Source organism: Aotus nancymaae, unplaced genomic scaffold (assembly GCF_030222135.1).
Source record: "Aotus nancymaae isolate 86718 unplaced genomic scaffold, 86718_ANA_hifiasm-v0.15.2.pri h1tg000007l, whole genome shotgun sequence".
NCBI lineage: Eukaryota > Metazoa > Chordata > Mammalia > Primates > Aotidae > Aotus > Aotus nancymaae.
The window spans coordinates 30,158,066-30,174,424 of record NW_026988418.1 but is presented as its reverse complement, the minus strand read 5'-3'; the positions used below and the strand labels follow the sequence as shown (position 1 = coordinate 30,174,424).

The 16,359-nt window shown below is 35.1% G+C and overlaps 1 protein-coding gene across 6 annotated transcripts in view; it reads right to left on the bottom strand.

Moving 5' to 3' along the window:
• The window catches only part of MIER1 (MIER1 transcriptional regulator), a 62,577-nt gene that overhangs the window by 14,905 nt on the left and 31,313 nt on the right, over window positions 1-16,359 (bottom strand). For all 6 annotated transcript variants that reach the window (XM_012442479.3, XM_012442480.3, XM_012442481.3 and 3 more), the window contains 4 exons: window positions 10,628-10,789; window positions 9,855-9,987; window positions 9,093-9,157; window positions 5,652-5,724 (listed from right to left, as the gene is read on the bottom strand). In XM_012442479.3, the coding sequence (XP_012297902.1) occupies window positions 5,652-5,724; window positions 9,093-9,157; window positions 9,855-9,987; window positions 10,628-10,789 (433 nt within the window). The remainder of the gene's footprint in view (window positions 1-5,651; window positions 5,725-9,092; window positions 9,158-9,854; window positions 9,988-10,627; window positions 10,790-16,359) is intronic.

The window sequence follows — 16,359 nt, the reverse complement described above, 5'->3', positions numbered from 1 at the left end:
AAAGGAGGTAACAATTAACTTTATCACCTAGTTTTAAGGATTTATAACACTTTACAAGCATTCTGGCACATATTAAAATCCTATAATTTTAACTATCATTATTATTTTTTTAAAAATGTCTAGAAGAATGCTCACCAAATGTTAACACTGCTTAATTCCTAGGTGGTGGGATGTGAGGTAAATTGTACTTTCTTTAGATTTTCTGTGATGCTTGAGTATATAATGTATATAAATCACTTTCACAAAAACAAAAATCATTACTTTTTTAAAAGTATTCAAGTTTCATCATAATTTCCATTATAAGAAGATTAAAGCCTAAATCTAATCAAGCTTCAAAAAGTGAAAGGAAAGGAAGATGACCTAAGACAAAGCCTATGGAATTCTAAATGATAAGGAGAAAACATGGATAAAATTAAAGAATCACAAATAGAAGAAATACCAAGAATGTAACATCACAGATGCTAAGGGAAGAGTGTTTCAAAGAATGGCTTCAAAGACTGGTTAAATTCTGTTGAGTGATGAGGATGAAAACTGAAAATGGTATGCCAGCTTTACTGACAAGGAGGTGAATTTTGTGAGAACTGTTTCTGTAGAGAGATGGAAGCAAAAGCCATACTGGATAAAACTGAAGAGTAAATGTAAAGTGAAGAAATAAGAAAACTCTTTAGTTATGATGGTAGAGACAGGGGCGTAGCTAGAGAGTAGAGCTGAAGAAAGTTTTTATGTTGTTCTGGTTTGTTTTCAAAGATAAGAGACAAACATGTAAATGCCAACAGGAAGGAGCCAGCCTGAGAAAATTTTGGCAATGAATAACTGGCAGTGGCAAAGTTTCTTTTATTATGAAAAGAAATTTACAGATAATTAAGCATATCTTATGTACCAGGCAATGTATTAAGTATTTTCACATATACTATCTTGTCTCCCTACCCACACACACTTCAAAACCTTCTACCTTTTCTTGCTTCCAAAAATAGATACTTTTCCTTAAAGTACAGCTCAAGGGACAATATTAAGAAAATTTTCCTTAATAAACATTATTCCTCTTCTTTTTTTCTTTTTTTGAGACGGAGTCTCACCCTGTAGCTCAGGCTGGAGTGTAGTGGCGCAATGGCCACTCACTGCAACCTCCACCTCCTGGGTTCAAGTAATTCTCCTGCCTCAGCCTCCTGAGCAGCTGAAACTACAGGCGTGCACAACCACACCCAGCTAATTTCTGTATTTTTAGTAGGGACGAGGTTTCACCATGTTGGCCAGGATGGTCTCAATCTCTTGACCTCATGATCTGCCTACCTTGGCCTCCCAAAGTACTGGGATTACAGGCGTGAGCCACCATGCCCAGCCAACATCATTCCTTTTCTAATCTGCTGGTACAATCCTAGTTATACCCCAAATTATAAGTACAATAAAACTACCATGATAAAATGAATCTGGATATATTGCTGTTGATTTCCATTCTCTGCTCAGCCTCTGTTCGCCACAAACTAAAGTTCTTATATCCTCGGGATCGCTGGGGTACACAAGGCCATACAGGGAAATCCTAGTTCAAAAATAATTCACCCACTATTAACTTAGGCACCAAATATTTACTAAGGGCCTATGGGGCAAGGATCAACCTTAGTAGTAAGGCTACAAAGATGAGTAAACAAAAGGTTAAAATACACTGTGGTTAGTATAAATAATGTACATGAATTTAAGAAAATGTTAGTTAAGTATAGCTCAGGAGATTTTATAACCAAAATAGATACACGTCCAAAGAAGCATGCCTAGATTATTATTATAAACTAACAAATCATGTATATTTAACTGTTTGAATTAAGAGTGCTAACCAATAAGGAATGTATAATCTGCATGAAGTCTAATAAAAAAAGTTGGATGGCAGAGAAAAAAGTTGTCAATGTCTCTCCAAGATACTAGGTAAGGAGGTTTCCATGTATCAATGAAAAGGAGAATTCTGATTCATCCGTTAAGTAGTCCCTATAATAGAGATATCAGGATGTCTTAGTTTTATAGCACTTAAAAAAAAAAGTCTCTGGTCATGAAACTGATGAAAAATATCCTGTGAAATATTTTCCATAAGAATGCACTAATCAGCACTGTCCCTTTGACAAGGTTTATCTCTAACAGCATGGCTTACATAATAGTTTCACGAATCTGGTTTGTGGTAAAGGGTACCCAAAGTGGAGACAAATTCTGGCTATCTTGACAAAAGTTTTAATTTCTAGAACTATAAAGCTGAGGAATGACCCTTTACCACAGCAATCCCTCCAAAGCAATCTCATTCTGCTAAGTTTAGTCTGATCCTCTTTACACAAACTAATATGCTTAAGTTCTCAAAATGAGAACGCTTCATAAATCACTCATTCCTGAAAAAAAATTACATATGTATAATTACTTCCTAAAATCATGTTAAAACGGAAAACATTCAGTTAGAATTTAAACCATGAAAAAATCAGAACAATCAGACTAGAGAAAGATACAAAGACAATTCAAATTGGAAAGGAAGAAGTCAAATTATCCCTGTTTGTTGATGATATGATCTTATATTTGGAAAAACCTAAAGACTCCACAAAAAAAAAAAAAAAAAAAAAAAAAAAAAGACTCCACAAAAAACTATGAGAACTGACAAATTCAGTACAGTTGCAGGAAACAACATACAAAAATCAGTAGCATTTCCATATGCCACCAGTGAACATCTGAAAAGGAAATCAAAAGAGTAATCCCATTTAAAATAGCCACAAATAAAAGTAAGTACCTAGGAATTAACCAAAGAAGTGAAAGAACTAGAAAATATTGACAAAAGAAATTAAAGAGGACACCAAAGAAATGGAATGATATTCCACGTCCATGGATTCAAAGAATCAATGTTGTTAAAATGTCCATACACCCAAAGCAATCTACAGATTCAATGCAATCCCTATCAAAATACCAATGACATTCTTAGAAATAGAAATAAAGTTCCTAAAATTTATATGGAACCACAAAAGACCCAGAATAGCCAAAGCTATCCTATGCAAAAAGAACAAAACTAGAGGAATCACATTACCTGACTTCAAATTATACTACAGAGCTACAGTAAAACAGCATGTACTGGCATAAAAATAAGACACATAGAACAGAACAGAGAATCCAGAAACAAACACATACCTACAGTGAACTCATTTTTGACACAGATGCCAAGAATGTACACTGGGAAAAGATAGTCTCTTCAATAAATGGTGCTGGGAAACTGGATATCCATATGTAGAAGAATGGAACTAGACCCCTATCTCTTGTCACATACAAAAACCAAAATTGATTAAAGACTTACATCTAAGCCCTCAAACTATGAAACTACTACAAGAAAATATTGCGGAAACTCTCCAGGACATGGACTGAGGGCAAAGATTTCCTGAATAATACCCCACAAGCACAGGCAACCAAAGCAAAAATAGACAAATAGGATCACATTAAGTAAATAAACTTCTGCACAGCAAAGGAAACAATTAGCAAAGAGACAACCAACAGAATGGGAGAAAATACTTGCAAACTACCCATCTTAGAAGGCACTAATAACTAGAATATATGAGGAGCTCAAACAACTCTATTGAAAAAAGTCTAATAATCTGATTTTAAAATGGGCAAAAGATCTGAACAGATGTTTCTCAAAAGAATACACACATATGGCAAAAAAAAAGTGTCCATCAACAGATAAATGGATAAAGAAAATGTGGTACTTATACATAATGGAGTACTATTCAGCCATAAAAAAAGAATGAGATGCAGTCATTTGCAACAACATGGATGTAACTGGAGGTCATTATGTTAAGCAAAAAGTCAGGCATGGAAAGACAAACATCACATGTTCTCACTTATGTGTGGGATCTAAAAGTAAAAACAACTGAACCCATGGAGACAGAGTAGAAGGATGGTTACTAGAGGCTGGGGAGGTAGGTGCGGGGGAGGGGTGAGAGAGAGGCAAGGATGGTTAATGGGTACAAAAAATTAGAATGAATAATGTCTAGTATTTAACAGCACAACAGGGTAACCATAATCAATAATAACTTAATTGTATATTTTTAGAGAACTGAAACAGTATAACTAGATTGTAACACAAAAGATAAATGCTTGAGAGGATGCATATCCCATTTATCATGATGTGGTTATTACATATTGCATGCCTGTATCAAGACATCTCATGTACCCCATAACTATATACACCTACTATGTACCCACAAAAATTAAAAATTAAAATTAAGCATAAAAAATAAGAGAATGTAATCATTATTCACTGTTGAGATACGATAAAACATACTAAAATAAAAAAAACAAAGTATATTGAGATAAAACTACCTTCAACAACTATAATATAAATACCAAAATGTAAGTATAAAATAGATGCAATTATCTTTTATTGTCAAAATTTAAAAGAAATTTAATAAAAAGAAACAAATGTCTAACTTTCAGTTCATTTAATTGCAGAAAAAAAATTCAATGGTGAACATGTGCTAACCACTATATAAGGAAAGCATAAAATTGAGATTTAATTACAAAAATAAATACAAAAGCCAACAGATCACTTATTTGTGCACACAGTGGTTCACAGAACATATCATATGTATAGAATTTCAATATATAATAAAGTCACTCCATACTGATACCTTCAATGTCCCTGTATGTGGCAGGAATTACCTTGAAAAAAAATGCTAGCTATTAAACATTTCAATGATGTATTAAAACATACTGCTACCACAAACACTGTACTGGCCTGTGATGTTTCCTTGACTGCCTCTGACCTGCTGCTTGCCCTGAGAGTAGGTGCATACTTAGAATATAAAGTAAGTTTTTGGAGAGAATGCTAAAAAGAAATAAACAACAAAAAAACTTCTATTAATAAAACTCCAAAGGGCTTTGTGTATATTAAGTTGAAATGTGAAGAAAACTGAAATAAAAGAAATGAAGAAAGATTTCTAGTGCTGAGTGATGTCACACTGCACATGAACTCATTAAAAGCACACATACACAACATTCTTTCTGGAACTCACATGAAGTTAATAATCTAAAACAGACTCTTTAAAAAAAAATCTTCAAGTATTACATGTTATTGAAGTATGACTTACCTTAGGACTTTCAAATAAAATTTTAAAAATCATCTAAAATTTAAGTATACAAGTTGTTTTTCAAATTATTTTTAAAACACAATTATCAAAGTGCTCCATTTTAGTAAGTATTCCATTTTGCTTACTGAAAGTTTCAGAAACAAATAAGCTTTTTATATTGTTGTTTACTCTCAAGTTTGTTTTTAATTCCTTTCACTGATTATAAAATGGCCTTTAAAAAACTAAATTATAAAGGTTAGAAAAGGGTTAAAGTACAGAGCATTGAAAATAAAGGGAAAAAAGTAAAAAACTGTTGAGACATTGTAAGTCACTCAAAATGAAAAAAAAGCATTCACTTTTTTCTTTTTTTGGCTAGGCTTCTATAGACAAAACTGAAAAAATTGAGTAAACATATTTCTTCTCACAGAAACAATGAAGGGTTCTCTTTCACAAAGCAATGGGGTTACAGTGGGTTACTTAGCAGGCTGTCATATTCTTATCACATTTTACATAAAAAGTAACAGATCACTACATTGAAAGCATAAATTCAGCTAGGTAACTTTACTAATAACCCACCTTTTTCATTTTCTTTGTATCTACAAATGCCGACTGGAATTTCTGCTTGAAACATGGAGCCCACCATAATCTCCTATTTCAAAAATAACGTAAAACATTAGTAAGATTTAGTAACACAGACTATATCCATTTTTTAGCTTCACCATCTTAGTAAACCTGTTCCTGGTTTCTCTGTCATAAAATACAAATACAACCAATTAAATACCTCAGAGGAGTACTGTGAAGATGAATGACAATAAATAATGACTGGATGAAAATATTAGTAATAATGGGTGAAATGCAATGTAAACAATAAATACAAACTTTACTTCAAAATATAGAGACAAAGAAATAAAAGTGAATTCTGATAATTCCATTAGTAAGATAACTGCAAAACACCTAAAAAACAAAGTCAAATTCAGGTATTTTCAGAATATCTACACTTAAGACAGATATGATCCCTGCATGTGCATCATTAGCATCACCTAAAAAATTTTTGTTTTTTTGAGACAAGGTCTTGCTTTGTCACCTAGGCTGGAAAGATCATGGATCACTGCAGCCTTGACCTCCCAGGCTCAAGCGATGTTCTTACCTCAGTCTCTAAGTAGCTGGGACTACAGGCACATGCCACCACACATGGCTAATGGGAAACTGTTAGAAATGCAAATGCTCAGGCTCCACCCCAGACCTACAGACTCTGGGGACAGGACTCAGTCACTGGTATTTTAACAAGCTATCTAGGTGATTCTGACACACACTTAAGTCTGAAAAACAGAGCTTCAAGGTTAAGAAAAATAACAAAAAGGGTTTGTATAAAGCTCAGTAGGGGCCAAATGAATGAAACTCTAAACAAAATGGATAAGCAGGTTATGGCTTGACTTTTATTAAAACAATACAAAATGAAAAAGTAACCTCCTCCTTACAAATATAATTAAAATAGGAAATCCAGTATCAAATATATATAGTCAAATCACAGATTGGGTGAAACTGGCTGTTCTGAAAAGCAACTGGAAACTACCACTGGTGAAATTTCACAACTCAAGGAGACCAAGATTATATGAACCCTCTTTTGTCTGATGGCTAAATGTTACGAACACAGGTACTGACATTTTCAAAATTGGGCACGAAAGGTATAAAATCATGGTCTAAAAGTTTAGATAACTCTTAGGATTTGAAAAGTCTCCTTCCTGCTATTGTTACCCCAATTGATGTGAGGATCTCATTTTATCCAGTACAACTTCAAAGATGTGCTTTATGTAATAAAGTTACTGCCATACCTGTAAGAAAAACCAATCTTTCTCATGATCAGTTTTCCAAAAAGAAACAAACTTATAATAAATCTTCTCCACTCTTACAATGGAACTCTCTTTATGTCTTCTACTATAAAAAGAGTCTTTACTGTCACATCGTCTGCCTCTTTTAACTTAACTCACCTATGCCTACCAAAGAACACTGTCAAGTTACTAACCCTGGCTGGGATGCTTCTAAAGAATCAATGCCTGGATCCATTCCAGGACAATTAAGTTAGAATCTATGAATGAAGGCCCTGGTAGTCAGTACTTCTAAGTTATACAAATGATTCTAACATAAAACAGGGTTGAGAACATCTGGATTAGTATAAAGATAGGCACTACCTTTACCCTGTTCAGTTCAGAACATTTCTTTTCATCTGTTAATTTGTTCTGTAGTACAGGGAAGGGACAGGAAATAGCTCTTTGAAGATCATTATGTACAACGTATCATATACGTAATTTTCATTTAATCTTTCAGCAAGCCCCATAAGGCTGACACTGTCATTCCCATACTACATGTAAGAAGATAAAGCTCAAAAATTTGATCTTCTCAGGAGCACACAATTAGTAAGTTCTAGAGCTATAACTTTAACTCAGGTTTGACTTCAAAGCTGTTGCCCCTATCTTAAGTTTCTATAAAAATTTGATTTAATCTTATAAGTCTTAAAAAAATGAATCTCTGAACCCTGACAATTATTTACAACAAGAAATCATACCAAAAGAAAACAATCTGCATTTACTCTGGCCTGCTTTATTACATAATTTTTTTTCTGAGAAAGGTTTGGTTAATTTATACCCTTTATGAGTAAGGTGTGGCTAATTAATACCCTCCAGCAATAAAAGGGGTTCTACCTCTGAGCTTTTTTTCTTTCATTAAAAAAAAGAATGAATGCTTAATCAAACTGAACACTCCTTAATCTACTAAACACTCCAGATTTTAAAAAAACAACGTATGTTGAAGATATATAAGCTTGAATATGTAGTGGGAGAGCAATTTAAAAGGACTCTCAAGGTTTCCAGCTTTTTTCATCTGAATTTCTGCATAATATAGGAATCAACAGGATGAAAGAACCCTTGCCCAAAGAGGCCACACAAACAGTAACTTTCATGATTCTTGTTTTCTGTCATGAATCCCAACATTTGCTCAAATTTACACATACCACACACTGGGCCAATCTTGTCCCTCAACAAAAATAACATCATTCTTTTATATAAATGATTTAACCAGTTCTACATAAAAAAATTTTTTGAAGACACGGGGTCTCACTATGTTGCCCAGCCTGGTCTCAAACTCCTGGCCTGAAGTGATCCCCCTACCTCAGCCTCCCAAGTAGCTGGCACAACAGGGGAAACACCACTGCAAACAGCCAATTCTACATAACATTTTGATAGATTTTCCTAAGACCTCAGTTCTTTTACAACTTAAAATTCAAACTAATCTCAATATATTATCTTAAGATTCATTTCAGAAATTAAGTTGTATATAGTGATAAAGAAGCCAAATCTGTTTCTTCGTACAATATGCTTATCAGTTATAAATGTCAACATTAAATTCAATCATTTGGAGAGTTTTTCTTTTATAAATATAGAATGAAAAACTTGCAATACAACTATTAAACAAAATTTACTTAACAAATATCAAAGCCTCCATAACTGCTTTCCATAATACTGAAAAATATATATGTGATACTTTTTACAGGGCAACAAAAGCCTAATTCAGCACTAGTTCAGGACTAAATCAGAAATGTGGATTTTTGTTTTATTTATTTTTTGTTTTGTTTTATAAAATGAGACAGGGTCCCGCTATGTTGCCCAGGCTGGTCTCGAACTTCCAGGCTCAAGCGATCCGCCTGTCTCAGCCTCCCAAAGTGCTGGGATTACAGGCGTGAGCCACTGTGCCTGGCCAGAAATGTGGATTTCTAGTCTTAGAGTGCTGACTTCCTCAACAAAATCCAATTCTTTCAATTCATTTTATTTATAAAAAGATAGATGTATCTCTAACCTAGATGTGTTAAGAAAGAATCTGAACATTTACCAAACATTTAAATGTCATAAAAGGGCTTACATCAATTTTATCAATATACATGGCTAGTAAAAAATAATAATAACACTAGGCTTTTTTTTTAAAAATTAATTTATCTAAATTTTGGGAAAACATGGTTCTAACTACCTTTTTCCAGTCTTCTGATGGAATATAATCTTCATCTTCTTCAGATTCTTCTTCTACTTCACTATCTAGAATAAATAAGACACCAATACTATAAAATGACTGCTTATCCTGTCTACATCTATATATCTATATATTATTTTTACATCTATCGTCAAATATTTGGATATGCTCAAAGGTAACTAATGAATTGAGCCAAGATATTTCTAACCAAATAATTAACACCCTATCACTTAAAAAACCAAAACCAAAAAACCATGAACTTTCTACATAACTGTATTCTCATGAAATGATTTCCTATAAAAACTTAGGGAAAAAAACTGATTTAGAATCAAGATAATATTATCTTACTACATATTTCATGACAGTTTATTTTTCTTCAAGTGTTTTTCTTCCTTTTAAAGTACAGAAATTTAGGTGTACTTATGAATATACCTAAAACAGACTAAGAGGCAAAGAAAGTAAAAAATGTAAACTAAGGGAAAGACTATGAGAAATAAAAAGTGACCATGAAACAAACATTTAAAGACAGGGCAAGGAAAAAACAAATACACCCAAAGTCAAGTAGTACATGATACAATTACTGTAGCATATTCACTAACAACAGGGCCCCTGCTAAATTTATAAACTTACAACAAAATCCATTTACTGTTGAAAGAAATTTCAGACTAAATGAATTCAAAGACCAGTTAAAAAATGAGCATTTTAGGTAATACCTAAAATAGTAAAAATTATATTCAAATATTATCAACCAATAACACTTACTTGTATCAAAATATTTACATCGACGTGGGCGGATTATTTCCTGGGCATCTTGAGAAGCAACAGATTGTGATGGATCATCATTGGAAGACTGAGTTTCATCTTCCTGACCTGATGAATCCTTTATATTCTCCTCCTATGGAATAATAAATTAAATTTCTTTAAGATATAAAGAAAACTGTTGCAGATGAAAGGCCGTAGCATATAAACTTTGTTCTAATATAAGTAGAAGACTAAAATGAATATATTAGATGTAATATGGTATTCTGGGTTGGGTCCTGCAACAGGAAAAAGTACATTAGCAGAAAAACTGGCATAATTCAATCTGTAGCTTGGTTAATAATTCATATCTGTACCAAGATGTTAACCTTAGCAGAAGCTGAGGTAAGAGTATACAGGAACTTTCTATACTAGCTTTAAACCTTTTATAAATCTAAACATATCTCAAAATAAATTAAGGAAAATAAACACAAACTGCCAATTAGCCTTTATTATTTAAAAGCAATAGCGTTTTTTAGAAAGTTGGTATAAATTAATTAGAATAAGCACTGGGAAAAAAATCTGAATGACAAGATCAAACTGTTACCTCTCAGGAGTAGATAGATTATAGGGGATTTCCAATTTTTATATTATGTATTTCTGTAATATCTTAATTTTTAACACTTAAAATCAAGAAGAGTAAAGATTATAAAAACAAGTAATCAAAATATATAAGAAAAACTTTAACTTCAACAAGAATAAAGACTACAATCTTAAATATATGTATATAGACTTACTTTATTTTCCCCACTACAGCCACTGTTGTCATCATTATCAGCGTCTTCATCATCTTCACCTTCTTCTTCTTCCTCCTCCTCTTCATCATCTTCTTCAGGTAGTCGAACAGTACTACCATAACCATAAAGGCTGAGAAGTTCATGAATTGGCATGTCGCCTTCCTAAATAAATCAAAATAAAAGTTAAATGTCTGAATCAGTGTTATTTCTGATTCCCAGGCTATAATCCACAAATCTGTGGAGTATTCATTCTATCCTGAAGAATAAGAGCTGTATCATGAATTATCAGATCATAAAAAGCAAAACTGAAAATATTTCTGAAACCTAGGAATATACCAATCTTTTAAGTATTTCTATAAAACCAACCAATTCTAATTGCTGACAAGATCTTTTAAGTATAATTAAAAAGTGGCCTTGGTCTAACATGGACTATTCTTTTTGCAATCAATTCACTATATGCACAACGTCAGTTAACAGTATGCATGGATGCCCACTCTTAATAAGAGTATCATACTTAATTTGAGGGTGGAGAAAAAGAACAATGAGAAATAGACTATACATAAACTCAGAAAGGGAGATGAAATTAACAGCTCAGCCCAAACACATGAAAAAAAAAAAAACCCCACAAACAAACCAGTAATAATATACAGAAATAATAATGGATTACATTAACCACATATTCTTTCCTATGGTTATCTCCATTTACATATAAAATCATCTCTTATGATCCTTAACATCTATCAAGACTGGCAGAGTAAGCATTTCTTCAAAAAAATCACACAAGTTACAAGCAGTAGATCCAGATTTAAACAGTCTAACTCCAAAAGCCCATACTCATATCAATACACCATGGTGCCTCAGCCAGGGACTTCCCTCAATTCCTACAAAAATAGACCCTCTCTCTGTGGATGAAAAACAAATGTCCATATGCAATGAAATGAAATCAGCTTTCTATACAAAATACTCACTCCAACCAGTAAACAAGAAACGTCCAGTATCAGGGAAACATGACAGAATTCTGATTATAAAAAGAAAATTTGCCGGGCACGATGGCTCAGGCCTATAATCCTAGCACTTTGGGAGGCCGAGGTGGGTGGATCACGAGGTCAAGAGATTGAGGCCATCCTGGTCAACATGGTGAAACCCCGTCTCTACTTAAAAATACAAAAAATTAGCTGGGCATGGTGGCGCGTGCCTGTAATCCCAGCTACTCAGGAGGCTGAGGCAGGAGAATTGCCTGAACCCAGGAGGCGGAGGTTGCGGTGAGCCGCGATCACGTCATTGCACTCCAGCCTGGGTAACAAGAGTGAAACTCCGTCTCAAAAAAAAAAAAGAAAATTTAATCCAAATCATGTGAAAACAGTATACACTCACGTACACACACATACAATGCACAAGCTCTGAAGTCAGAAAAGAATCAGTTTAGAAGCTAGAAAAAAAAAAAGGCAATCATAAAATAAGACATGGTTCATATTTCTCCAGCAGTCATGGAAAGAAATAAAGAAAGAAATCTGGCTCATGTGTTAAACCCATTGCCACAATGGATATGAGTAAATTGGACTGGATTACCACCTTCACTCAAAATCCATGTGCAAGAAGAAATTAATGATTATAATTTGGAAAAATTTTCTTATGAAGAAATAGGAAGAAAGTGTCATGCAAAACTTCTATTTCACATTACAAATGGATATTCTGGTTATGAAAGAGTTTGTGGATCTATTTCAGAAAGATAAATCATTTCCAAGACCCCTAATGATTTGCAGAAGCTACAACCTGAAAAGTGGTAACATTATCAAGGCAAAGTATTGCCACTCCAGCTAAATAACCAGCTGGCAAACAACTGACAGCTCTCATACTGTGGTTCTCAAAGTACAACACCAACAGTGCTTTAAGTGTTCAAGCATCTGGTCCATGTACCGAGGACCTTGTACAGGACCCTGGTATTTGGGAATCTGAGGAATCAGTACTTAGGAACTAAAACAAAACTTCAAAATAAGAGGTAGAAGTGCAATAAGAGAAAGATAACAAAAAGGCTAGTTTTATTTCTTTATTTTTTGAGACAGGATCATCTTCCTCTGTCATCCAGGCTGGAGTGCAGTGGCATAACCACAGCTCACTGCAGCCTCAACCCACGGGGTTCAAATGATCCTCCCTTCTCAGCCTCCCAAGTAGCTAGGACCATAAATTTGTACCAACATGACTGGCTAATTTTTGTATTTTTCATAGAGAAAGGGTTTCACCATGTTGCCCAGGCTGGTCTCAAATACCTAGACACAAGCGATCTGCCCACCTTGGCTTCCCAAAATGTAGGATTAGAGGCATAAGCCACCATGGCCAGCCTAAAGCTAGTTTTATACACAAGAATAACAAATAGCTGCCATAAACTGTCTTCTGTGTGCCACGCATTTGTGATAGGTGCTTTGATTTCACTGTCTTCTTCTCTTACAACAGTGAAAGCAGTGCCAAAACATTACACAATTTAATTAGATCTTTAAAAGTACCAAATGGAGTGCTTGCTACACCTTTATTTCCAAATAAGGAAACCAAGCAAAGAAACATCATGCACTGATAGAGACTTTATTATAATACCCAGACCTCCTAATCTCAGGTCATGCAACTTTTCTTAAGCTCACATCCTATACCCCCAAAATCAGAAGCAAGTTTGGTAACTGGTCACTATTGTGAATAAAAGGCACTAAAGTCACTAGTATGAATAAGGGCCCCAAAAGCAAAACAACTTTAGCTTAACAGTTTGCAACTAAAATTTACATAGGCCTTAAGAGTTCATGAAGAGTTTGTTCTATCATTTATTTGATCCTCAAAACTGTCCTAATATATTACTACTTTAATTTTTATAACTGTGTTAACTAATCCTTTGAAATCACACAGCTAAATACACAACCATGCTCTGTTTTGAACTCATCTTCTGACAAGACCATGGTAGTTGGTTCATTCCAAAAAAAAAAAAGAGGTGTATTATCAATCAAATAAATGCCCCCAAGCTCTCTACCATTGGTCTGTCTTATTAAGGGCATCAGAGTTACCTTGAGGGCTTACTAAAACAGGCTGCTGAGTCTCACCCAAGTTTCTGATCTAGTAAGTCTCCAGTGAGGCCCAAGAACCTGCATTTAAACAAATAATCTCAGGTGATGCTAATACTGATGATATATGAGACCACCTTGCAAACCACTAATCTCACAGGTCTAGGATAAGATACTTGCAAATAACCCTTTTCAATGGGAGGTAATAAAGCTTGAACATTATCTTTTTTTTTTTTTTTTTTTTTTTGAGACGGAGTTTTGCTCATTACCCAGGCTGGAGTGCAATGGCGCGATCTCTGCTCACCGCAACCTCCACCTTATGGGTTCAGGCAATTCTCCTGCCTCAGCCTCCTGAGTAGCTGGGATTACAGGCACGCGCCACCATGCCCAGCTAATTTTTTGTATTAGTAGAGATGGGGTTTCACCATGTTGACCAGGATGGTCTCGATCTCTTGACCTCGTGATCCGCCCGCCTCGGCCTCCCAAAGTGCTGGGATTACAGGCTTGAGCCACCGCGCCCGGCCGAACATTATCTTTAATAAAGCTTATCATATGATATATGATACCTAGCTAAAATATTTGTAAAAAAAAATAGGTGACATATTAACTACATGGAAAAGATTTTTTTCTTTGTTAACCATTGTCAAGAATGTAGAATGTCTGATAATTACAGATTAAGGTTTTTCCCACTTGGATATACAGATGAGAAGTATGACTCACTTTACAAAAATTCATTTCTCAGGCCAAGCGCGGTGGCTCACGCCTGCAATCCCAGCACTTTGGGAGGCTGAGGCGGGCAGATCACTTGAGGTTAGGAGTTCGAGACCAGCTTGAATAACAAGGCAAAGGCCCATCTCCACTAAAAATACAAAAACATTAGCTTGGGCATGGTGGTGCACACCTGTAGTCCCAGCTACTCAAGAGGCTGAGGGAAGAGAACTGCTTGAATCCAGGAGGCAGAGGTTGCAGTGAGCTAAGATCGTGTCACTGCACTCCAGCCTGACAGAGCAAGACTCGAAGGAAGGAAGGAAGGGAGGGAGGGAGGGAGGGAGGGAGGGAGGGAACAAGGGAGGGAAGCAGGGAAGGAAGAAAGAAGGAAGGAGAGAAAGAGAGAAAGGCAGAAAGAAAGAAAAGAAAAGGAAAAGGAAAAGAAAATAAAAAAGAAAAAGGGAAGGAAGGGAAGGAAGGAAAAGAAAAAAGAATAGAATTCATTTCTCAAAGAAAAATTCTGCAACACTTCCAATATTGACTAAGCAGAGAACAGAGAGAGTCAAAAGCGGACTGATCACAGTGCATTTAGAGGAAAATGCTTCAATTACAATCATAATAGAACTGGCACAGATGGAGAAAAGTCATTCAAATCAGAGCAAATGACAAATGTACAGGTATAGAAACAAAAATGAATAATCCGGTCACCCTGATGGGAGCAGACATACCATTTACAGTAACTAAGAAAAAAAAAAAAGAAGTATCATTTTAGAAGGCCATACATTACTGAAAGAGCATTATAGATTAATGAAAGTCAGGATTACTATTTTTACCTACTTTCTCTAGTTCTACCTGATTTTTAAAGGGTTATGTTTTACTCTTGACTCAATTTGAGAGTAGTTATTGAATAGCTACTGACACTGTGGAAGTATTTAGGGGAAATTACACACACAACAAAATACTCAACATGAACTCGGGCAGGGAAAAATTCAGTTTGCTTGCCAAGGAGACGGAGCCAAGGGGGGAATCCACTGCTATCATTCACTGCACATTCACCTGTATTATGATCAGAACCTAAATTAAGTTAGTAGTTGTAGAAAAGAAAAAACTGAAGAGACCCAGCAGGATTCAATCAGGGATTAGGGGTGATGGAGGTCCTGGTGATGCTGAATCCCTGGTTCCACATATTCCTTGGTCCTTGGACCCAACTGCGTATTCACATACCTTCTAATAGTTTCCTTTTACTCAAGGTTATTTTTAGATGGGTTTTATCACATGTAAACAAAATACCCTTATTTATTCAATGAAGAAAATGCACAGTGGCTCACACCCATACACCCAGTACTTTAGGAGGCAGGGGGCGGGGGAGTAGATCACTTGAGGTCAGGAGTTTGAGACCAGCCTGGCCAACATGGTAGAACCTTATCTCTACTAAAAATACAAAAATTAGCCAGGCATGGTGGTGCACACCTATAATCCCAACTACTCGGGAGGCAGTGGCAGAACTGCCTGAACCCAGGAGGCAGAAGTTGCAGTGAGCCGAGATTGTTTTGTCACTGTACTCCAGCCTGGGCAACAGAGTGAGACCCTGTCTTCAAAAAAAAAAAAAAAAAGAAGACAAGAAAATGGTTACTTAATAGTATTAAACTTGTAACTTAAGCTATCACCCAGTATCAGGTTAGTAATATCAGCTTAGTAAGCAACAAAGAAAAAGTCATCGCCACCAAAAATACAAGTTGAAGCATGAGAGTATGAAAAGTCTCTTATTTAATCTAAGGTAAAAGTGAAGATCTTGCAGCAGACTCTGGGCTACAACTACAATAAAAACCAGAATCAATTTTGCTGAGGAAACTTGTTTCGAATTGCAATAGCATGTATTTGTTGTGTTCCTGCTTTGTGCTAACTGAAGTACTTAAAGATTTAGGAAGCATAAACAAGAATTATGTAAAGATTATTTATTGTTACTTCCCCTCCAAGCCTATC